The following is a 25,730-nucleotide window of genomic DNA, read 5'->3' on the forward strand; positions in this document are numbered from 1 at the left end:
ATTACAGTACTTGTAAGGGACAATAATATTGTGGATTATCTTGGTATTGAGTTTTGCTTGGATACCAAGAGCTGTGCCACATTTAGATGGTTTGAACTTTTGTTGCATATGGTTTCTTATACATATGAATGTAATGTCTTTAGCTTATTGCCTTTGGAGGGTAGCATCCATTGCATGTTTCTATTTCACATCAATATGAGAACAGATTGGTTAACGACACATTTTAATGCAATATCCACATACGTAATATCTCTATTATAACAGTTTTATTGAAGAACTGATCTTGAGCTTGAAAGACAATTTACTTTTGGAGTAGAGCCTGACTTCAGTGCATAATCAGTCACATTAACTCAATGAATTTACATTCTGCCTGGTTAATGTCTCGTTGTTCAGGTTCGCCTCTACATACTCATTTGTTCTCAGTCTGACTTTCTACCTCAGCACTGTGATTTGGATCTCTTGAATCGTTTATGGTCGACTCTTAGTTTGTTTACTGATTTTTTGTTTAGCTCTGTGTCTTGAATCCTGGTTACTAATGACCTGACCTTGTTTGGTCTCTTGACTCTGTCATTAGTGATACCCATTGTAACTACTGATTTATTCTAAGCCAACTCAACTATGTACATTGCAGTTAGTGGTCCAAGTCCTTTCAGCACTGAGTACTCAGATGCACCCCAGGTGAAAAGGAAGGGACAGACAAACAGAATCATGTGGGTACGCACTGTTTGGTGCGTGCCATTCTATGTAGGACCACGCTCAATACTTTTATTGTGATTGTGTACCTTAAAAACCAGATGTTAGGTTCTCACAGTTTGTCTTCCCCATTAACTGCCTCTTCCTACAAATACACACACCCCAAAATTCTTGGTTCCTCTTGTGTTTGCCTACATTTCAAGTGCTATTCTTATTGTCTGACTTAACACAGAGGTAGCAGAAGAAATGGGACTGGTGTTGCCTAGTGAATGATTATGCTGTCTATGTTGTGTCTGGAGTGCTAAGGTTAACTCCAACGAGAGCAATGGCTTCTGTCTAGTGTTCAGCTTTTGTGCCAAATAGACCTACATTGTTGGCCATCCTTATATTTTTATTCCTTCAGAATAATGGTAATGCTTAAGGATTGAAAAATGCAGGTTCTCTCTGGGAAACTTCCACATATAAGAATATGACAAACTTTTATGCTAGCTCCCCAAGAATTTTTGTAACACTACAGGAGGACCAGTTATACGTTATGGACACGGGGCATGGTGCAGGCGGGAAAGGAAGGTGGCGATCCACTTACGGCTCCAGAAAAAGGGGTTTATTAAGCAAGCTGAACACGCTGCGGAAGGCACAAAATAAATGGGACCACAAGGTCAAAAGGCAAATGGGGAAAACAAGAATTAATTTAAAAACACCACAGAATAACACCAGAAGGAAGCAGGACACAGCGACGCAGCGACACAGGAGTAGGTACTTAAATACACAAAAGGATAACAAGACAATGCAGGACAGGTGAGAACAATACCCAAATAACCAATCAAAGAAAGGACAGGACAGCGAGCAACTGGTGGGTCTAATTAACAGAACTAGAAAGCTTCAGACATCAAAACTAGGAGACAAACCAGACACTAGTCGTAGTACAATGCAAAGCAAATCAAGCTGGAACAAAAAGGTGCGAAACATAAATCAGAACAGAACAAAAGAAGGGCAAACCAATGACAGAGAAACAAATGGAAAGTAATAAATACTAGGGAACCCAGGAAAAACAAAATAACAGATAAGGCTGGTATTTGACCAGCCTTGAACCCCTGACCCTAGGGGCAATAGTCTGAGCTGCACACTCAACCCACTGAGCTATGCAGTGCTCTAAGGGTTTGGGAGAATACATTAGGGACTAGCATGAAGACAGAGGAGGGAACAGGATGGCCAGCGACACCTGCTGGCCAAGCGAAGAAGAGACATGAAGGACAGGGATGGACAGGCGCTGACCCTGACAGTTATATATATAAACAAATAAAGATGTATATATACATGAACAAGTACAGAGGATGCTACATTCAGGTAGCTCTACAGCTGATTCCTCCTAACAAATCAGCTTGTTGTTAGCCATCTTGGTGTTCTTGGTTGTATTCGGGGTGTGTGGGGTAACACTTAACATGGGGTTAAATGTAACACTGACAACACGGTACAACACGGTTGGGCAGTTTCTCTCCGGTCAGTTTACTACATCGCCTGCAGACGTTATACTAAGAGTGTTTTCATGTCATGAAAGTAAATTTCATTATTGTGCTTGCTTTTTGATTACTGGAGCTGAATCAACCAATCCAATCTTATATTACCTTAATTGTTTTGAAACAAGCTGTGAACCAGGCTTGGGAAGAACTCCAGACAGCAAGTTCAGTTGTGACACAGTGTTACAGCTAAACCTCCCACAGCGTACAACGATAGTCAAATAAAAACAGATATTTTCAGTTCAATTCAAAGGGCTTCATTGGCATGAAGATTTCAAGAATAATATAGCCAAAGCATCAAAGTACAGTTTTTCAGGCTCGAGTTTTTTCCCCTCAGATTGAGCTGTTAGACTTTTGAATCCCTAACAATGTTGTGTGGCTCTTGAATGCGTTTAAAGAGATAAATCCATAAGCAATATCTACCTGTTGTATTGTATTAAATTAATATTATTTAGCTAAAACCAAATGTGCTGGGCTGTACCCCACTCTCTTCTACTTACTGCATTTATTTTGATGGCATGACATCCCTAGATTTTGGCTTCTAGATCAGATTTGAATGGCAAGGGGAGGAAAGGTTGAAAACAAAACCAGTTAAACATGTTTTCAATGCCATTGCTATCTGATCTCAGGAAAGAAATTGGTCCATTTGGAGGACATTGAGTAACCTCACTTTAACCTCATAGTTTGTTAACCAGATGTTGAACAACTTCCATGTTGTCTCCCCCCCCCCATACCCTCCTATCCCTGTTAAAGCCACATCCCAATGCTTGCGGGGGAAAGTTTGGGGCAATTCCCATTTCAAATACCATTTGTGGAATGTTGGAAATTTTACAGCCTAGGTTGGTCTGAGCCAAGTGAGCAGACATGGGGTTGAATCATGCATTTGGGTTCTGGAATCTTCATGATGTCTTTTAGAAAAAGTGATTTTCTACAGAAAAATATTGTTAAATGGTGCAAAATCCTTTGAGGGTTTTTAGGAAAAGATCCAAAATATTTTTCGTCCTGACTATGAGAATATATAATTAGTTTTAATGAAGTTTAATGAAGATAATCATTCCACTTAAAGGAAGAACCATAAAAACGGAGTGGGAGCGCTTGAGGCTGAGACATGCACGCATTTCAGCAATACACACAGAATTGTCTGGACAACAGGCAAATTAACAAATTATGAAACCTAATTAGAAAATGCCTGCTTGTGGAAGGATGTGGGTAGAAATGCCTGAGTCAGCTGCTTATATGCGACGTGTGAACCACAGAGTCTCCTAAACTGGAAAACCAGCTTTCTGATGGAATCTCATTGAAATCATTATGTGAATATGGCATTCATATGGACATCAATGGTATCCCTGTTTCAAATGAGATGTATACTAATGAATTCTGAACCCTCTGCAAAAAGGAACACAAATTGTGAATTAAAAATTTAAGAGTTATACGCAGAGTTATATACAGGGGTCAACAGCATGGCGAATTCTGACGGACATTATGATCGAAATGCAACTTTTATCATGGACATGGTGTTTAAATATATAGCCCATATAGTTTTTTTTCCAATAAAAAAATAGGTACCTTGCCAAGGGCCTGTTTGTCCGCATACAGACACGGTACGTGGTTACATGTACTTTGAAAATCTCCAACCAAACAAAAGAAGTTCATTTCACAAGCCAGTCTTTATATTTCAATATTTTAATCTAAGATTATTTTTCAATATATCCGATTTTTTTCTCTCCTATAGCTCAGCCCTGGAGGGTAGCTGTTGAGTGAATGCGACAGTTGCAGAACACACTGCAAACCAAGTGAAGAGTGCATTCTTGTCTTCCAGCCAAGCACTACATATGTTTTGTTTTCTATTCTCCTGCAGTGAGAAGAATTTCACCATGGGTCAGTCCCCTGAATTCAGGAGGTTTTTGCCTTACACTTTCGTTGACAGGAAGGGAAGGCACCCCGGCACTGATAAAGCAGGACTAAGTTCACCGTTAACAACAGTTTTTGTTTTCATAAGTGTGCAGTCAGTGAATTAGTTTTCTTGCAATGCTTTTTACACGAATCCCAGAGACGCTCTTTGTGTTGTGGTTTGTCTCAGCTAGTCCTCTACAATAGCAAAGCTTTTTAATAACCTCAAATGTTCCTGAGAAGCAATGGGTTTGAAGAATACAATGCTGCATTCTCTCATTGTTTGTGTTCTACTAGCAGTGTTTCATGATGTGAATAATTGAATTCAGTAAAGGACTGAATGTGGTTCATTTTCCAGGCTCACTTTGTCCTCTATAATTTAAGAAACAAAGAAAATCGACCAAAAAAAAGTCATACATTTTGTGATTAAAATAAGTTTTTTTGTCACTGGTCATATGGAATTTTGAATTTTGTTGAAATGCACGCACACACACGAAATGTGTTTATACACCAGGATAAGTTACGAAAGTGGATGAACCAATATAAAATATATATTTTCAACAAATATAGCATGGTTAATGTAATCATATGCTAGCTAAAGAAAATATAAAATTCTGGCATGTGCAATTACGTTTTTATTTTGAAATATAATTAAGGATTGCCTGGTGTTCTAAGTGCAAAGATACTAGAGCCTATCCAAGGAAATATGGGATAGCCCAAGGCAGAGGATATACTGAATATCCGTCTGTAACAAACAATAATTATCTAATATAATTTTCTGTAATAAAAACATGTGTTTAAATGCATGAGACAACATGAAGTATACCATATTTAAAAACATTTTTGAAGTAAATGCAATATAATACACATCTGTGAATTGTGTTACTCTTTCATTTGAAATACTTTAACATGTCCATATATGTGCCAAAACATATATCTGTGATACATCATATTATATGACACGTCTTAAATCTATGATAAGACTTCATCTTGGCCGTGCATGAAAGAAGTAAAATTATTTTTACAAATATCAGTGACTTCTTCAGGGATTTTTCTCCTGGTGCTGCAACTCATCTTTCTGTAGACTTTCACTGGTCCAGAGATCTGGCTGATCTTTCTGTAGACTTTCACTGGTCCAGGGATCCGGCTGATCTTTCTGTAGACTTTCACTGGTCCAGAGATCTGGCTGATCTTTCTGTAGACTTTCACTGGTCCAGAGATCCGGCTGATCTTTCTGTAGACTTTCACTGGTCCAGAGATCCGGCTGATCTTTCTGTAGACTTTCACTGGTCCAGAGATCCGGCTGATCTTTCTGTAGACTTTCACTGGTCCAGAGATCTGGCTGATCTTTCTGTAGACTTTCACTGGTCCAGGGATCCGGCTGATCTTTCTGTAGACTTTCACTGGTCCAGGGATCCAGCTGATCTTTCTGTAGACTTTCACTGGTCCAGGGATCTGGCTGATGTTCTTCTCTGACTTTCTGCAACTGCGAATTCACAACCACTGAAAAACAAATGCCGCTCTGTTCATTCTTCCTTTCAGATTTCTGCTCCCAGTGATAACGTTGCACCATGCCTGAGGGGGTGGGTCGTGGAGACCAGAGAAAACCCAGCGCCCAAGGTCAGAGGTCAAGGGGTTGGCTGTATTTCACTCTGCAAACATTGCACAAGTTTATATGAAAGAAACTCCAGGATGGTCAATATAATTATGTTACATAACTGTATGTTAGGCTTGAATTTTACCTATAACAAGAGCTAAGATTATTTTTCAACATAGAAACAACAAAGAGTCTCACAGGACTTTTATATGAAACCTTTGACTTAGTTTACCTGTTATATAACATCTCAATCTCAATTTTACCAGTGCATGTCCTGTTAAGGGGGAAAGTTTGGTGGCTCCGTGGGTGAAATATGTTCATGTTCTCCCTGCATTGTGTGTGTGTGTGTGTGTGTGTGTGTGTTTGATGCTTGTCAAATGCTCATTGAGTGCATGCATGTATGTGCCCTGATGTGGACTGGCAATCTCTACAAAGTTGTTTGGATGGGATCCTATGCCACTTATATTGTTAAATAATAACAATAGAACAATGACACTGTTACTGTGTCCTATAACGTAATAACATCTGTACACCAAAGATACAGTACGGATGACTGCTTATCAAGGAAATGATAATAATCAGTTAGAATGTCTGAAAGCAACATCGTATTTTTAGACAACTGTTTTTATAACCAGAGATTGACATAATTCGCATTCACATTTAAAAGCGGTACGTGCGGCAATCGATTAATGTAACAGTGCAAATACGTACGCATTTTATGTGCATTTGGGCCGATATGACAAGACATTCTCGTGCATTTTAACCTTTATATGCTAATTCGTATTTCATTTGCGGTATAGAGGTTGAAATGTACGGTAATTTCTTGTCATAAAGGCGCAAATGCACGTACGTAAATACGTACGTATTTGCGCTGTTACATTAATCGCTTTTAAAGGTGAATGCGTATTTGCGTACCAGTTATATGTTAATTCCTGTTGATAACAGAGAATGGTTATTTAGATACCTCATATAAAAAATGAATGTTTTAAGAAACTTTCATTTTTAGTATGTTCACAATGGGGGGTAAGTTGGAAACATGGAAGTCAAAAAAAAGATCAACCTTATCTAATCAGATACATCATTATATCTATTTCATTGTGAAATGAGCCAGCATGTTCTAGAGCAATGTTTCCCAATATGGTCCCCGGGACCCACAGTCAGTCCCCGTTTTTGCTCCTTCCCAGCTCCCTACCTGGAGCAAAAATGTGGACAGTCTGGCAGGGAGCTGGGAGGGAGCAAAAACATGGAGCGGCTGCGGGTCCCCAAGGTCCGGGTTGGGAAACACTGATCTAGAGAACTGCAGCCTTCCTTCCTGAACTGCTGACATTTGGAATGTCCATTTGGAATTGAAATAAACCCTTGAGGTCAGGTCTAACTATTTTACGAAGGCCTGGTTTCGCATTTTGCAAAGGCTTAGGAATTTGAATGAAACAATACCTCGAACTGCAGTCATGGCTAAACATGTTGTCAGCTGTGCAGTTTTTTCAAATCATGCTGCATTAGAGATAAATTATTTAGCAAATATTAGAGCTGAAATAACTAGGACTAGAATGTTGTTATTACACTCAGACAATGTTCAATGAGACTTAGATCTGGAATCATTGATGGTTTCTCTAGCATGTTCTTCTTAATCATTCCTGGGTGCTTTTTGTGTTTCATGTTATTGTCCTGATGGAAGATCCATGGTCTTCGATGGGGACTTTCAGCTGAGCTTTCAGACACTGGGTTCCATAATTTGCTCCAAAATGCCTTGCAGTTGGGCTTTCCTATTCTCCTCTGTCAGCAGTGGGGTCTCCCTGGGTTGCTCCCTTTCTTTGGATGTCAGTCAACCCTTTTAGTGACCTAGGAGGCAACCTGGGGCGCCTTTTTCTAAGGGGGTGCTGACTTTGCAAATTTTAATCGAATTTAATTTTGCATTTCATTGTAAACATGTGTTAGGGGTAAACGGGCATCTATTTAGGTGAGATACAGGACTGAAAACTGACTTTTTGCTTGGTCTCAAGGTGGATTTGAACCTGAATGTACTGTATTATGCATATGTGGTTATTAATGTTGCCTCACACCATTCCATATCCATTAAGGGGCACATTTAGAAAATGAACTGTACCTGATCAGTACTGTATACACATTAGCACCTTTCAGCTTCATATTAGAACTGTGCAACACAAATATTGTCTCAAAAAGGCAAAGCATAACAAAATAGATATCTGTACTTGTATTCACGTTAACAACTTCCAGCTTCACATTAGGACGTACGCATGCATGCGTAGTAGTGCTGCTTCATCCAGGCTTTTCCGAATGTTGCTCGGGGGAAACACACAAACATACAAAGCTTCTGCATTTGCTGCATTTGTTCATTACATATGCATACCGAACCGAAAGACCCACACCAAAATTTTCTTGTGCCAATACAGGTACCGTTACACTCCTAGCTATAAGTCCTTATCGCTTTTACGATCGTTCGACTTACGATGGTACAATAGCAATGCACATTTAATAGTCATCAAACTTTGAATTTTAATCTATTCCCAGCCTAATGGGGAACTATACTTCCCACTATTGGGTGCATCCACAGAGCCATGCTTTCGGTCACTGTGGCGATCGCGAGCGTAAACACCTCATACAGTGTTTAACAATGTATCTTACATTCTAGTATGGTATATCATTTCTGGTTTATAGGAATGGAACTCGTCTAACATTTGGCAGCCAGCTGGCTAACTAGTTATCTTTGGAAGTTAACGGCAGCCATTCTCAGCTGCCAGTGTAGAATAAGAAAATATGTGACCTAACGGTTATGAATTGTGCAAATATCAAATGCCTGATATTATTAAAGTTGAGTAATTATGAAATGAATTGTTGTCCTGACTTGCTGTATTGCTCTTCGTTGAAGGTTTGAGACATTAAAGTAGAATTATTTCCAGTAAGGTCACTGAGAGATTTACTTATTTTCATAGAAAACAAGGCAAGTCAGTGAGGTGAAAAAGGAATACTTATTTAATGCATTTTATGCACTCTACACTGTCATAGATAAGTTGTGTTTCTTGTCTTTGGGAGTTTATGGTTTGGTACTTCAGTGGCTGATGATCCGTCCAGGTTAAGGGTCCCCAACCCCCAATCTGCTTTAATGGCTTTAATTAATCAGGAGTACTTGGTTTTTCTTTTGTGGCATGTCTGTTCTCATGCAGTCACCTCTGTTTAGGGTGCAACGTATCCCTCTATGTGTTAAAGCTGTCTTCTGCTCAGTATTTGTTAGGCATGGCGAGCTGGGCACATTTTAAAAATCCATCCATCCATCCATCCATCCATCCATCCATTTTATACACTAGCTTGTCCAGACGCCCGTGACCCTGAATTTTAAACATCATATCTTTATTTAATCTAAAATAAATATTAAATTTAAATATTTGTACATTTGTTTAGCCAAAAAACAGTTCAGTCAAAAAAATTCTTATGGGTAACCTCAGTATTATTATTCTGCAATCTTGTTAGTAATTTTGGCAATTGGCAAGTTTGGGGGATTAGTGTTGCCTCTGATTTTTGAACGGAATACACTCTATGTCTTTTACTCTTCAGTACTTAATTTATTATTAAGTTTACCTTTTTGTAAACCACAAAGTGCTCATTAATCATAAAGCAATTTTAACTGGAAGCCTTCTTAAGACGTGTGACACTGACACAGGAAATGGTTTTGGTTATATTGGGGTGTCTCTGTCTCTACCGGTGTAGTGTGAAAGACTGGTTAATCGCCAGAGCCGACCTTAAACTCAGCAGTACAGCAGTACGGAATATCAGAGTGTGGAATTCAGGTTATAGTGATGTAGGTAGGTGAGTTCTGAGTATTTGCATATTAGGCTTTACACAAGAAAGTAGATGGTCATTCACTATTCACTGCCTGGTTCTGTCAGGGCACAGAGCATTGTGAAATTTGAGAAGGTAAGAGGGAATCCTCAATGTATTAGAACTTCTTATTGATTTTTGCCTTCAAATATTGACCAGCACCTTTGATATGCATTAATTAACGAGATGCTAAAATGTGAGTATAATTTGACTACAAGTATTTTTAATATTTAGTATTTAAAGTGTGCATTTGAATAAATGTTGATGGATGTGGCTTTTTTCTGCCGTATGCAGAGGAACCGGAGTGAACTTTAAACACAATTTATATGTCCAACAATTGATTTATAAATGTAAAAAAATTTAAAAATATATTTTATGCTTCCTGTTCTGTGGAGGATGCACTTAGCTTTCACTTTCATTTAGTGAAAGCTAAGTGAACTTGGCTCCTGGTTTGCTATATTGAACTTACTTTCCTGCAAACGGCACAATTTGAAAGAAGCGATACATATATAGTAATTGTAGCAAGCCGTTGCTTCTAAGTTCCTGTAAATGTCAAAAGGAATGGTGAATGCTGGACAGTTTATTTTTGGCTGAAATCTGCTCCAGGGTACTTATTGAAAGCATACCAAAGCTAGGATAACCAAATATGGAGGTGTTGGTAGTGCGAAGCAGTGTGCAAAACGGTTGGTTGAGTAAAAAAAAAAATATGCCACCCTGTTTATTCTCACAGGAAGTCTTAGATATTTTACTTTCTAACACTTTCCTGGTATTTTTTGTTGTTGCCATGAACGAGTTGAATGCTCCATTCTTGTCTATTTCTAACAATACTTAGATGAGACTTAATCGAGTTGCTATGAGAATAAATCAAACTATTATTGCATGAGAATGATCTATCTATCTATCTATCTATCTATCTATCTATCTATCTATCTAAATTATTATTATTTTATTATACAGCAGTGACATCTAAAATGAACCATGGGACTCCTATATATTGTTATGACTTTGTTTTCAGAAATTTAGTAGAGCAAGCGAACCTTTTTTCAAACAGAAAAAAAACATGTTATTATGCATTAGTGTGAGCCTCACTGTTTCTGCACATTTCCTGTGAACCCAAGAGGCATAGCACTTGCAGTTCATCAGCTGGTGCAGAAATAACTTGAGGCTTTTTATCTGAGGGTGGGGGTGCAAAAATGTAATCTCAGCATGCATTTACCTGATTTGTCAAAATAGTTGATGGGTATTTGCGAATGAACTTATTCTACCTCTAGTTATGTTGTCTGTTCCATTCAATTCGTTAGGCCTATTAGCCACAGCATCCGTAGTTATATCCATCTTCATTGTAATGATTGCTAAGACAAACCAGTTAATCATTTTAGTACTAAAGCATCAATAAAGCAATCATGCATCAAATGTGATTTACTGATAGCAATTGTTGCCTCTTTCCACGGCAGCTGTCCAGCGCCCCTCGTCTGTGTCTTCTCTGAACAGCATTGTGGGAAGGATGGCCTCCATAGAGCAGGCCTCCGGTGGCAGCTGTACCTCTGTCAACACTGTCTGCTCTGATAGTGACCGGGCAGCTAGCTTAAGTTCCTCTGCATCCTCTGCCTCCCTACAAGATGGCCAATCATCCTCCTCATCTTCCCTGCCTTATGGAGCGACTCCATCCTATCCCCAGTCCCAACGCAATGACTGCGACATCAACCTGGACCTCACACCTTATTTTCAGCTACTAGATGACCGTGGTCAAGGGACTGGGCGCAATGTTCCGTGCTCACCCGCTCCAAAACTTTCCCATTTAGAAAGAGTGATGCTGGAGATTGTGGAGACAGAACAAGCTTATGTGCGAGACCTCAAGAGCATTGTGGAGGTAAGCTTCCTTTTTTTTTCTCTCACGATGAACATGCTTCTGAACATATTCACTAATTCTTATGTTTTGATGACACCTGTTTATGTTGCTGAACACAGTTGATTTTTTTGGTGATGTTAAATTACTGTGAAAAATTGCATCTACTGCATATTATTGCACGAGAACATGCAATAGTGGGCATTTCTTACCAAAACATATGCATTCATTTAGTAAGGTATTTTTATACAATGCAAAAATAATTTCTCCTGAAGTAATCCATCCACCTACCAACATCTTCTTCATTACAGGGTCATTTCAAAATTAATGCAGAAACTAAAATCATTTTGTTAATGTAAAAAACATCTTTGTCATATTTACCCATTTCCATAGACTTCTCTGTGGTCTTATTTTATTTGACACGGTGATCATTACTAACTCATACATATCTCCTGTTTTCTTGATTACTTTGGTAAAATAGCTTCCACTTCCACCATAAGCAGTAAAGGGTCTTAAGCCCAGCAAACCTGGCTCTGCCCCCAGAAATGCCTAGAATGCTACATGTCCAAGGATGCAAACATTACCCCAAACAATGGAGTAGCCCAAAGGGAATGAATGGAGGGTAAAAAGGCCATGAAAACACTCAGAGAGGGAGTAGCCAGTGACCGAATTAAAAAATAAGCAAATTATCCTAACCATCAGATTTAAATGCTGTTATTTTTACATTTTTTTTTTAAAATCTAGACACAATACAACTTCCCCAATCATGTGCAGCTATGTAGCAAGGTAATATTCAAGTGAAGCAGTATCAAAACTACTAACAGCTAGCCAACTTTCACAAAGTAAATGGTGACCCCCAACTCTGCTCCACACCCGTAAGTGTGGCCCTCTTCCAAAATTCAGTGGAGAACACTGGCCTAGAAGAACCAGTTTAGTACAATACTAAATCTGTCTGGAAGACCTGATGCCAGTTTCTCCCACCGTCCGAAATACTTTCTCCTGTGACTTATCGCTCAGCTGTTAGGCCGATGAAGGTAGATGTACTGAACCCGAGTGGTGCAGGTCAACATGGCACCTCGAGAGTGTATAGATCCATGAGTCTCAGTTTAATGTGTATCCAGTGCAACAGGTTGACGTAATAGAACTTGGTAACTTGTAGTTAGGGGCAGTGTATTGCTCTGTGGGTTAGGATTCTGTAACGCTGATTGAAAGGTCACCATTTCAAATTCCCTGTTTGGCAGAGTAATTTCACCATTTGAACAAGTAGCTTTAAATTAAAATGTCTGTTAAAGAAATGAATGTAAATATATTGCAATAACCCCTAACTAACCTTACAGCCAGGTCCATAAAAACACCCAATAGACTGTGAAGAAGCAGTTATAACTTCATCTGCTTATCAGTACTCCTAAAAAGAGTGATTTTTAGTGCAGATAGGTGATTCAGCTGTGGGTGTTAGTGTTAAGGAGTGTGCTGAGCAGGCTATGCCCCTTACAATGCAAACTGCCATGAAGAGAACTAAAGTATCTCACGACTGAAAAAATAAAATCCTTGTCATTAACTGGGCTCTGGATAGCTTGTGATATTAATAACTGGACAGACAGTTTTATCTAGAGACTGATCATAGAGTGCAGGTGTGGACCCAAACAATGAAAGAGCACAATGCCCCAGTGGCCAAGGGATCGTTGACCTTACAACATTTTAAATGATGCGTATAACTGTGTTTCCCAACCTGGTCTTCGGGGACCCACAGTCAGTCCACGTTTTTGCTCCCTGCCAGACAGTCCACATTTTTGCTCCCTCCGAGCTCCCTGCTAGTTTACTGGGAACTGGGAGGGAGGAAAAACGTGGACCAAAAGAAACAATAGAGTCTACAGTAGAAAAAAACTGTAAAAAATACAGTTTGTAAGTTTTGTAAAATGTAAAGGTTTTCTTTATAAAATATTTCCTGTTAAAAGTACATACAAAATCTGTCTGATTGGGTACCAACAAAGCTCTGTACAAATGATGAGTTTTACAGCTATGGTTTGATTGCATGCCAATGAGGGATGATGTCAAAGCCACTTTTAATAGAATTAAAATTTGTGTTTTTGAGGTGGTTGTGGGTTGGATGAAAAGAAGAGAGCATGACTGATAGAGGTAGAACTTGTGTTTTCTATTCAGTATCTCGGCCAATCAGGGCTGGAGATTGGGGGAGGGTCTTTTGGCTGTAACCCTGCTCTGGAAAACTCTGGGATTCCGGGACCTGGGGGGGGCTGCAGAGGCCTTTGCATTGGGGAAGGTCGGGGGACTGGAAAGAGGCTAATTTTTTTCTTCAAATGTCTGACCTACTTTCAGAATTGGAACTATCAAAGTAAAAGTAAAACGTTAACATGTATGTTTGGCAGGTTTTTTGTTCCTGAATAATTTCTGAGTCTTCTGTGCCTTCTTCAGCTTTGTTTTCTTCCATTATTCTTTTCTTCCTTATTACTTTAACTTTGTTTTCATTTTCTCGTTATAAGTTTTCAGAGGGAGTGCAAACTTCACGGGTCACTGAGGGAATTCTTACCGCCACTGGCTGGTTGTAAATCTCAGCTGCAATTACATCTGCTGCAGTTTCATTTCATCCCTTTAAAGGTGATGAATTTCTCAGACCAATTTCTCTTTCATTCTTTCGTTCTTGGCCGGACTGACCTGACGCAGACATGGCGATGCACTTTACCTGGTAGACATGGTATGACCTAAGAATGCACCCAAAAGCTTTTGCAGTGGCTTTTGCTGTTACAAGCCACTTCCCTGCTTTACGTCAACTCTTTTGAATTTTTTGTTTATTCATTTATTTTTTTTAAAGGTCTTCACAGTTTATATTGTTTTTTTTTGGTTTGTTTTTCCTAGAGGTCCCTTTTTGGACTGCAGCCCACAAGTCATTTCCTGGTTACGAAAACCACTGGCTGCAAGCATTTTATTGTTCTTGAGCATGTCGGATCACTTTAAGTATGTCTTTGTGTGAAGAGCTTATCTCATGAATTAGTTGGTCACTTGACAAGGCAGTTAATTTGGATTTAACATGGCTGAAATGTTTTGATTTGAAGAACCCAAATAATGCATATTAACAAACCAATTTCTTTTTATCCTAAAGGTTCCTTTGGTTAAAAAAAATGCCAGGAGCCAGTGTCAGAATAAAAATCTATCCAAAATATAAACAAATCTATGCAAATATTAGTTATTAATTAAAGTATAATACATACTGATAAATAGACTTTATTGTCTTTGTCGATGTTTCCAAATTGGCAATATAGCATTAAATAACATTAACATACATTAACATACATTAACACATTAACATAACATACAAAATGCCCGGGCAGTGTAGCAAATGGATGGGAAAGGATGTATGGAAGGATGGATGGTAATACTGAAGTGAATACTGGTGAAGATTAATTTATTGTAGCAGCAAAGTAACTTGCTTTATCAGAACTAACATACTGAGCCAATGAGATCTTTGGAGAAGTTGGAAGTCTTGCAGTTTCTTAGGAGGATGCAAGGCTGTGCAGAGCAGGAAGCTTGAGGGATCAGTTTTCTTGTGAATTCTTATGCCAGGTCAGGATGAAAAAAGGGCAAACATTGTAGCAGTGAGGATTTTAATGAAGGGTTAATTGCTAAAACTTTCCTGTTTTGGTAGGTTTTATTATTTGCAATAAAGATGTTTTCTTTAGTGATGGGTTTCTTTGCTAATGAACCCTCCATGTTTCCACCATTGGTAAAATAGTGGCTGTCTTTTTTAGGGGAATCTTATAGAAAACATAACATCTCTGAACTTAGGGATAACACACACAGAGCTCGTAGTTACCAACTACAAGCATGTTGGGAAAATATTACTTCATACCAAGAATAGGTTTTAAGGTCCCAAAAAGTTTTGGTGCTTGATAAACAGTAACGTCACTGAACACGAACGATGAGCAATTTGGAGATGTCCGCCTAGCGGGATGGTTTTGAAGAGCGGGAGGAAAACTGAACACAAACAAACTCACAGAACATGCATTTCTATGCTCACAGAGCTATGGACAGAACTCAGATATGCACCTTGGAGGCCTGAGGCTGCACCACCATCCACAGGCCAAAATCGATGCCCCTTTTCTCTGGTTGCTCCCTAGGACTACCTGGGCTGCATTGTTGATTGTGGGGACCTGCCGCTGAAGCCGGAGGAGGTCAACACTCTCTTCTGCAACATTGAGGACATCTATGAATTTAACAGGTAAGAGGTGCCTTGTCATGCACATTTGAATAACTCTACACTGCAGATAACTACAGAGAAGTAAAGTCAGTGCTGAAAGACGGATAAATTCTTTCATTTCAAGAGCGTATATTGCTGTCCTGAGTAATTATAATGTTGCACTTTCATACATATTTCACGTTACATTTGTGAGATCAAACGCTCTGCTTATGATGTATCTTACCTATAAACATTGTCTGCAAGGAGAAGCTTGTCTCATCCAGGCTTGCCTGAGGTTTTACTCGACGGGATGTATTTATCTCATACTAGTTTAACTAGGCCTGAAATTAGTTAGTATGAATCTATTGGACAACATTGAAAAAAATGTACATGCAGAGGCTCCCCAGGTTACGGCAGGTGTTATATGTATTAATGATTTTTACCCAATTGTAGGCTAATGTAAGTATTCTAAGCATGTAATAAGGCTGTGGTGTTTGTTAGGGTAGGTACATTGTTGTAAAATACTTTTCATATACTTTTCAATATTTTTACCTTATGATAGGTTTATTGGAACTTAACTCCATCGTAAGGAGGCTGTGTGTCTATAATTAGTAATGAAATCATTATAGAAGTAAAAATGCAGTGTGTGTGTGTGTATATATATATATATATATATATATATAGAGAGAGAGAGACAGTTCTAAATATTTTTGGCCTAAACACATAAAATAAGTTCAACAAATGTAGCATAATATGCTTGTCCATAGTAAATTACAGTACATTTTTGCTTTTTAAATCTGTTCAGTAAATCAATGTCTCCAAAGCGACCAGTAGGTGTGTCACCACCCACAAAGAGCCTTGTTGTCTTGTTTCTTGCTCTGCTGCCAAGGCAGTGCTTTCACGTGCATTTCTGTTTAACGTGACCCAAACACTGCAGCTGGGTTGCAGTCAAGCAGGGTTCACTGCACTGGTTTGCATAGGAAATACTTCTACAGTTAAGATCTTTGTCCAGTGTGAGGCAGTAGTTCCACCTGCTTTGAATTTGATTTGTATTCATTTTTAATTAAATAAGGGAGCTGAAAACAAGAGGTTTCCCCATATCTTTAATAAAAATTCCCAGACTTACCCCAGTGTGGCTCCGCATTCCTGAGGTTCCTCTTTTCCCCGTAGTTCATTGATTGGCATTTTTCTAGAACACTCAGTTGACCTAATTTATGAAATTGTATATATCTAAAACATTTAGTCACCATTAAACAATGGGGCCCAAGAATTCACTCTGGTATTGTTATGTCTACTTTTCTGGCACACGCTGCTTTTTCTGACAACATGCGGATCTCGTTTGCTTTTGGTCATTGCCAAGACATGAGGCACTCAACTATGAGTAATGAACTCATTATAGAAGTAAAAAGGAGCTGCAAAGCTCTCCCTTTCTCAAAACATGTCAGGTTAGAATGACCAAAGCTATCAATATTACCCTCCAGCTCCATAGAAGTCGTGATGTCATAAAATTTTAGTTTAATATAAAAGTCGTCTGTTGAAAAAAATTTGACTTTGAATTTCCATCCAGTCAAATCCAGTTCTTTGTGACTATGTCACTAGCCATTTGGCTAAGTTGTATGCAAAAATCTCATAGAGATATGCTTACCATTTTTAGTGTTTGTACGTAGCTAATTCATTGTGATGCATACTGTACATACATACTAGATTTACACGTAGTCCACTGCGTGGTTAATGTACCACTGCACTGACACTGCAAAGACCTTTAAATTCTGTCTATTTTGTCCAGTGACATTGATATTGTCCTTCCTGGTTGTTTACATTTATTGTGTGGAATTTCTCACTCAATGCTGTTCATTTGCATCATTAGAGTGTGCCTCTCAGCCCAGGGCCTCAGATATACAGTAGTACATTTACATCATTAGAGTGTGCCTTTCGGCCAAGGGCCTCAGATATAGTACATTTACATCATTAGAGTGTGCCTCATGGCCCAGGGCCTCAGATATAGTACATTTACATCATTAGAGTGTGCCTTTCGGCCAAGGGCCTCAGATATAGTACATTTACATCATTAGAGTGTGCCTTTCGGCCAAGGGCCTCAGATATAGTACATTTACATCATTAGAGTGTGCCTCATGGCCCAGGGCCTCAGATATAGTACATTTACATCATTAGAGTGTGCCTTTCGGCCCAGGGCCTCAGATAGAGTACATTTACATCATTAGATTGTGCCTCTCAGCCCAGGGCCTCAAATATAGTAGAGAAAAACACAGGTGAAAGACACCTGCCAGATCTGTATGAAAATTCCAGAATATATACTTATTGTCCTTAATTTCTTAGAAAATAAACCCACCAAAAGCCAGAAAGCTGACATAATATTCTTATTATGATTTATACAGTTGCTGTTAACTCTACATTTCTCTTATTTTGTTTTAGTAGCTAATAAAAGTAGCATGTATTTGCTTTAGTTTTGACTGAGCTCCAAAGCAGGGGTGGAAAGTTCAGGTTCAGAAAGTACAAATCCAGACCAAAATTTTGTTTCAATCAAGCAGTTGAGTATAAAGAGTCACATTCACAGAGTACTCAACTGATTGATTGAAAGAAAATTTTGGTCTGGATTTGTACTTTCTGAACCTGAACTTCCCACCTCTGCTGTATAGTTACGTAACGTCATTCAGTTTCCAGTGTGGAGTTCTTCAGTACACGACTCATTCTTTTTTACTGAGCCGATGATTCATGGGAAACTAAAAGAATTAGGGGAATTTTGTTTTAACCAGTGGGTCCAGACAATTCCAAGATAAATCAAAAACAAACCCTTTAATGAAGTAAATACCCTCTTTTCACAGTGGTTGAAATAGTTTTCCTGTTTATATGACATCTTCTGATGATTAAATTTTTTTTACCCTTTTAATATGGTTAATTTAATTCCACATTAAACAATATACTACGACTTACAATCTTTTGCATTTTCCATCTAGCTTACAGTAGTTTCATAAATAACATAGTATTATTATACTAGAATAATATAAGTTGGGAAATTACCCCTCCTCAGTGAAATGTGTTGTTTTAGTCAACAGCTATACTCATATACTTTTAGCAATTACTCAATGGTCTGACCTTTCCCATTCATTCCTGCCACCCAAATGACACTGCATCAGACCCTCACCTTTCATCTTGTGGGCTCCATGTAGCGATCTCATGTAGCGTAGTTGCACTGGTTGCCCAGCTCTCTGATAAATACCACCCCATGTGTGGGTCCTATTGCAAGCAGGGTACGTTAATGTAACCTAGGATTCAGCAAGAACAATGCGGATTTCAGCTTGGCTGTGGCACAGTGAACAAACGGTTCTACATTGTGTACATAAAAATATAAAGACAAAATTCAGTATGTCAAAATTCACTACAGCCACAGCAACAAAGTAGAGTTCCTGACACTTTGAATAGTAACTGTAACAGATTAACACCCTCTTTAGGCTGTTCTGCACATAAGGAACAGTGTAAAGTCTCTTGCATGCTGTTGTGGGTAGTGACCGAATTCCAAAATGATGAGAATACTGGTAGTGAAGATTGCAGCTTCAGTCATACTCCACATATAAAGTATCACTGAATACAGGGGGGACTTTTTTGCCTATTGTATGTATCTGTGTGATTTGGCTTTTAGAATTGGATTGTGTAATATTTGTGACTGAAGGCCCGATTTTCATATGGCGGATCAGAAAGAAAATAAGAGGTCTGTATTTGTACAGGCTAAGCATGTAAAAAGCAGGGAGACCTTTAGCTGAAGCTACATAGCTCTCAGCTCCATCACCCTAACCCTAACCCTATTAGTAATTCCAGAAATTATCAGTGATATACAGGGGAGGATCTCTGTGTAACTGAGGGCAGTCCACATGCGCTGAATAATGAAGCACACAGTGGGACAACAGCAACACTGTCAAAATCGAACACCTTCCAATAGAAACGTGCAGTGATATACAAAATAAGAAAAAGAGGGCCATAAATCTGAGATGAATCAAAATACATCCCCAGGACCCTGACAAGAATTAGCAGTGGGAAGATGGATGCATGGATGCATAGAAATACATGTCAGCTAGAGCTGTCATGATTACTTGATTAAACTCGATTATTCAATTATTTAAAAGCTTTGATTCTAATTTTTCTTGTCAATTGTCTGCCAATACAGTGGAAGGAAGATGGTGCATAGAGGATGAGAGTCCAAATAAACAGCGAAAGCATCATTTGTGTGGAAGCATTTACCATTAAAGTGAATGAAAATGCAGGCGTCTGTCAGTATCGCAAAGCAGAACTTAAATATCACCACAGCACGACTGCAATGCAAATACATCGTAAAAGAAGACATTCAGGTTTGACAGACTCACACAATAATGCGAGGATAACCATAAATATTCACTTTGGAAAAAGTACGACACTTAACAAAATTTTGTGATCATCACACATTTTATACCACAAAATTTCTTATTTTCGATTTCATAAAATTATCACTCTTTATTTCTATGAACTATAAGTGATTTAATATGAACTCAACATATTAAATAACTATTTACACATAAACATTTAACATAATGGAATTTCACAAATTTTGACCTCCAGAATTTTGCCTGTGGGATTTTAATTAAAGCAAAACCATTCTGATTGGTCTGATGTCATTAAGACCTCATCTCTGACGATAGGGACGATCGTCTCATTGGCTAGAAGCAGGAGACCAGGCAGCCTTTCTTGTCCACACAGGGTTCTGAGTTAACTATGACAGAATTGTCTGTTACATCATAAAACTAATAAATTACTAAAACAATGTTTTTTAGACTTTGTCAACTCATCCTTAGCCTAACTGTCCTCCAGTACCAAGCAAATACATCCTCATTCTGCATTTACAAGAGTCTGACCTATGTAAATACCATTTGCGGTATTGCACATTGTCCTAATGATTGCTTTGGGTAGCTCTAAGATTGCAGCCGACGTTCACAGTCATGAGTATGAGAACCTCTATTCTTTCAACAGTGACCTGCTGGAAGACCTCGAGCGAAGCTCCCATGCAGCAGGCATTGCGGAGTGCTTTGTAGAGAGGGTGAGTCAAAGGCAGGGACTCTATGGAGTGCTAGACGTGGTATTGACCTGAGTTGTATAAGTTCTTGAGTGACACTTCCATTTGCATGCATCATTTTTAGCCTGTTCCATTGACAATGAATAGGTCATTGTTATAGCCAATAAGAAATGTAACTATTAATGCTCTTTGTGTGGCACCCTCTTAATGGTGTACTGCTTTTCATTTCGATTGTTTAACGGGCACTGTGTTCGGTTCATTTTATCCACATTGCTAATGCTACCTCTTTTTGCCAACTTAACAGAGTGAGGCCTTTGACATTTACACGATCTACTGTATGAGCTACCCCAAGTAAGTCTAAATGACCATCTGTACCTCATAGTCAAATATAGATTACCATCATTCTGTATTGAGTATTTAGGATTATGTTGACATTGAAATGTTTTTTAGTTCATGGTTAGGTTATCCGGTGTGACTTAATGGTTAGTACTATAACCTCACACCTCCAGGATTGGAGTTTCCTCTGGGTTCTCTGGTTTCCTTATGCAGTCTTGCGAATTAGTGACTTTAATTCGCCCCTAGTGGATAAATGGGCATCTTTTGATCAAGAGTTTCCCCTAGTGTGAGCCTTGTGCTTTCTGTGGTAACTCTTTACTTGAGGGGGCACAAATAATATAGTTTTAGCATATGCTATTACTTATGGATTAATTAACCACAGAATAAGTCTTGGTTACTTATCAATCTTATGTTTTATCTCAAGCAGTTTATATTTGTTACTATATCTGTTAATTCTGTTAAACCTTTATGAACTACTGAAGGAACAATTAATGAATAACACAGGTATAATACTGATCTCATGTTTGTTCATCATTAATGAATCATGATGTATCTAATCTAAAGTAGGTGCTACATTTGTTCATTACTTGTACTTCAGTAGTAACTGAGTAACTACTAAGTATTTATGAGTAAAGTTACCCTTTCCTCAGTTGGCTTCATTCTCACTGAGACCCTCTACTGGAAAAGTGGTTATGGAAAATGGGTGGTTGTGGAATTATGTAAATACATTATTAGCCTTCATAGAAAATTAACGTCGGCGACTAATAACTTTTGCGACCATGTTCTCTCCTCCCAGCTCAGTGGCTGTTTTGCGAGAGTGCATGAAGAACGAATGCCTGGTGGGCTTCTTCCAGGAGCGGCAGGCAACCTTGTGTCACTCTTTACCTCTGGAGACCTACCTGCTGAAGCCTGTGCAGAGGATCCTGAAGTATCACCTACTGCTGCAGGTCGGTCCACTCAGCTCAGGCATCAGTCCACGAGCGACACCTTCCGGTTAAATTCCAGCCAGTATGGACGTATGACGAGGAGTATTTCAAGAAAATTTTGTAGAAATTGTCTGTCTGTGAATGATGCACTGCTGACTCTACTGGACACTGGATAAGGAATATCAGTAATCAATTCTAAGGTTCTTGTAGACTTTATGCATCCAGGTAAACATCCATTTTTTTTGTATTGCAGGAGTTATCTAAACATTTTGACAAGAGTGACCCTGGGTATGAGGCGGTGGAAGATGCCACCATCACTATGACAGCAGTGGCCTGGTACATCAACGACATGAAGAGGAAACAGGAACATGCCGTCAGACTGCAGGTGCACATCCCAGTATCCCCAGTATACCCAGTATCTATTACGAGAACAGAAATTAGGTATCATGCAAAGTGAACTTTAACCCAAATTATATATTGAGGTAACGCTTTACATTAACTGCACCTTCATAATGCATTAATTATTCATTAGTACAACATTTAGTGCACCTTCATAATGCATTTATAAGTTTGTAAGTTTCCCTTAACATGGCTCAAAGCTTTGCATTCATAATACTTTCAATGAGCAAGACATGACAGCTTTAATATACATTAATAATCATTATAATCACATAATCATATAATGTTTCTTATTAATGTATATTAAAGCTGTCATGTCTTGCTCATTGGAATTATGAATGCAATGTGTTAATACATGTTAAGATACCAACATGCTGCTCATGAATATTCTATGAATGCATTATAAGGTATTCTTACATGATGCTTATTAATGTTTTATGAATGCATTATGAGGGTGCAAGTGTACCTCATGTAGATTGATAGGATTTAGGTTTTCATAGTTGGTAGTCTTTGTTTAATAATGATACATTGCACTATGTTACTCTACAGGAAATCGAGAACTTACTTCTGAACTGGGATGGTCCAGATCTCAGTGGCTTTGGAGAACTGGTCCTGGAGGGCTCCTTCCGGGTACAAAGGGTCAAGAAAGAGAGAGCTTTCTTCCTGTTCGACAAGATGCTCCTTATTGCCAAGAAGAGGGCAGAACATTTTATATACAGCACTCACATCTTTGTAAGTACAGTGACTGAAGAGGCCAGCGCTCAGGATCATTAGTTAGTCTGTATTGTGCAGGTTAAGCACGTAAAAAGCAGGGAGACCTTTTAGCTGAAGCAACATAGCTCTCAGCTAAATCAGTGACCTTTTAGTAATCCCAGAGATTATCAAAGATAAACAGGGGAGGATCTCTGTGTAACTGAGGGTAAGGTAGCACACAGTGGGACAACAGCAACACTGTCAAAATTTAACACCTTTTTTGAATGTTTGCAACATTGCTGACTGCAATTATCTTGGCCACATGAGTTCATATTATACAGTTTCTGATAGCTGGAAGCAGCTGGATTGCAGTGTGAGAGTCATAACAGAGGCAGAGACATTGATTTGGGGCAACAGTGCTAACCACTGTCCCACCACATAACAAATTACTAAGTAGTAACTGTCATTCATACTGAGACAACCTTGTTCTTCAAAATCAGATTAAAAGTGTCATTTGATCATCAGAATTCTAATGTACGTCTCATGTTTATTCTACCTGGTTTTAGTTTTTGGGACAGCAGCATATATGCATATATACATGCATTATAACAGTGTTTTACCTTCATTTCACAGTTTTATTCTTTTCCCTGATTCTTTTAGTGCTGTAATCTGCTTCTGGTAGAATCCCTGAAAGACCCTTTGTGCTTCAAAGTGTCTGACCAGACCATCCCCAAACAGCAACACATCGTACAGGTGAGGGAGGCCGGGCTGTGCATAATGACCAGTACATTACTTAGGCTGTCACAACTGAGATGTGTTTTGGTTAAATGAGTATGATCCACTTGGAAAAAATATCCTGATATAATTTTCATTTTACACAGGAATACCTTCAAGGAAGTCTAAGTGTTTGATACTTGCTATGAAACAAAGACGTGCTGCAGTCAATGTTGTAGTTAAATTTACTAGTTACTCTAGTTACTGTGGTCATATAGGCAACTGAGCATAACATATTAAGCAATTTGCTCACATTTTTGTTATTAGAATGATATATTATCATTATATTAAGCTTTACCAACAGTATCATTCATGATCTTAAGAATTTTTGTTTGCCGTCGTTAATGGAATATGTTTGGATGTGTCTACCTTTGTCGTTTCTTTGCCTCACTTTTCCTGAGACATTGAGGCTGAGTCTCTTCTCTTTCCTAGGCAAAGAACCAGGAGGAGAAGCGACTATGGCTGCACTACCTCAAGAGACTGATTGTTGAGAACCACCCAGCCTCGCTGCCTCAGAAGGTGTGTCCTAACGGCTGCCTCTCACTGCTTTGTGCTTTGTGAATATAGCCTGGAATTCCAACAAAATTATTCATTTCTTCAAACATTTTTAGGCAAGGCAGGTCCTTGGAGACAACTACAGTCAAGGTAAGCATTATTATTTTGTATTCACATTCTTTCCATAAACTGATTATATCCCTACATCTATACTGGCGAAGAAAAAAACAACAACATGTGCCTTACACCATAAAACTTTTTGGTTACCAGTTCTCCAGATTGATCACGAGTCTGTTAAAAAAATATCCTCCTCACCAAGACCCAGTGATTCACGAGGTCACCAACGAGGACGGAGGCAGTCAGGTTGGTGAAAGCCCTGAACATAATAATGAAATAATAATGCATTCAATATTACAGTAACACACATGATTGATAGGATTTAGGTTTTCTTCTTGGTGTTGGTGACGAAACAATTTATGTGAATTCTGCAGAGCCTCCAGAGTTCATCTACACACCGGAGAAAGCAAAAAAGAGTCTCCCACTCTTGTTGGAGGGCAACCTTCCATACCGTCGTGGAAGAAGGCAGTCAGGTTAGACCTATATTTTTAACGAGAGTTTTATACACACCTGACTTTCACCAGGGTAAAATTAGCTGGTATAAGGGAGTAGTACATTTTCTCTATATAATCTACAGACGCTCCTCTACATACGAACGAAGAGGACTGTAAGTCCAAATTGTGTTCATTGGGCTCCCATTTCCTGTCAGCAACATCAGTTTTTTTTTCTGTGCGGCAATTCCGCCTGGTATGACTTCTGGCCGCTACTCCCGTCGCGCAGCAGCGTAACATGCGTACTTCCAGCATCCTCGTTCTTAGTACTTGCATACACCCTTAAAATGATGTCGAATAACAACTTACGAACATTTCAAGTTACGAACGGCTGTTCAGAAGTATCTCGTTTGTAAGTAGAGGAGTGTTTTCTTAACAAAGTAACACAATAAATATAATAAAATCAAAGGTCATGAAACAAGGAGCAGGAACAATGGATTGTGTTTCCTGCTTGTTTCCTCAGCCCCTGCCAAGGATATTGAGGCCGTGTGTCAGCAGAGCGGTGAGTTTGTCACTCCTTATATATCTTGGTGGTATATGATGTCACTGCGATTAAATCTCTCTTGCCAAAGTGGGGTGCAATGTTGACAACTGAATGCCTCAAAAATTCTTAATGCCAAATGAATATGAAGAATTTATTGAATGAATGTCAGTAGAGTCAATGCAGAGATCACAGAAAATTATCTTCATTGTATGACATAATACAATGATAATATTATGGTTAATACTTTGAATGTATTACTAATCTGGGATTATTGTTTTTATACCCTGTTCCCAAAACCATATTGATATTGGAATTCTGAATGACAGATGCATTAAAGGTATGTCTGAAGAGTCTTGCTTAAAAATGTATATATAATTCTATCTTGTT

General features: G+C 38.7%; 1 protein-coding gene across 1 annotated transcript; it reads left to right on the forward strand.

Annotated features, from left to right (window-relative positions):
- Positions 1–9,364: 9,364 nt before the first annotated feature.
- Positions 9,365–25,704, forward strand: plekhg2 (pleckstrin homology domain containing, family G (with RhoGef domain) member 2). The gene is made up of 15 exons (XM_072701610.1): positions 9,365–9,518; positions 10,989–11,404; positions 15,511–15,611; positions 20,586–20,652; positions 20,933–20,979; positions 21,761–21,911; positions 22,144–22,275; positions 22,839–23,021; positions 23,643–23,735; positions 24,189–24,275; positions 24,368–24,401; positions 24,522–24,614; positions 24,743–24,841; positions 25,323–25,361; positions 25,670–25,704. The coding sequence occupies exons 1-15, from the start codon at positions 9,380–9,382 to the stop codon at positions 25,702–25,704; spliced, it is 1,716 nt and encodes a 571-aa protein (XP_072557711.1). The 5' UTR covers positions 9,365–9,379.
- Positions 25,705–25,730: the final 26 nt, after the last annotated feature.

The sequence above is a fragment of the Paramormyrops kingsleyae genome, chromosome 17 (genome assembly GCF_048594095.1).
Source record: "Paramormyrops kingsleyae isolate MSU_618 chromosome 17, PKINGS_0.4, whole genome shotgun sequence".
NCBI lineage: Eukaryota > Metazoa > Chordata > Actinopteri > Osteoglossiformes > Mormyridae > Paramormyrops > Paramormyrops kingsleyae.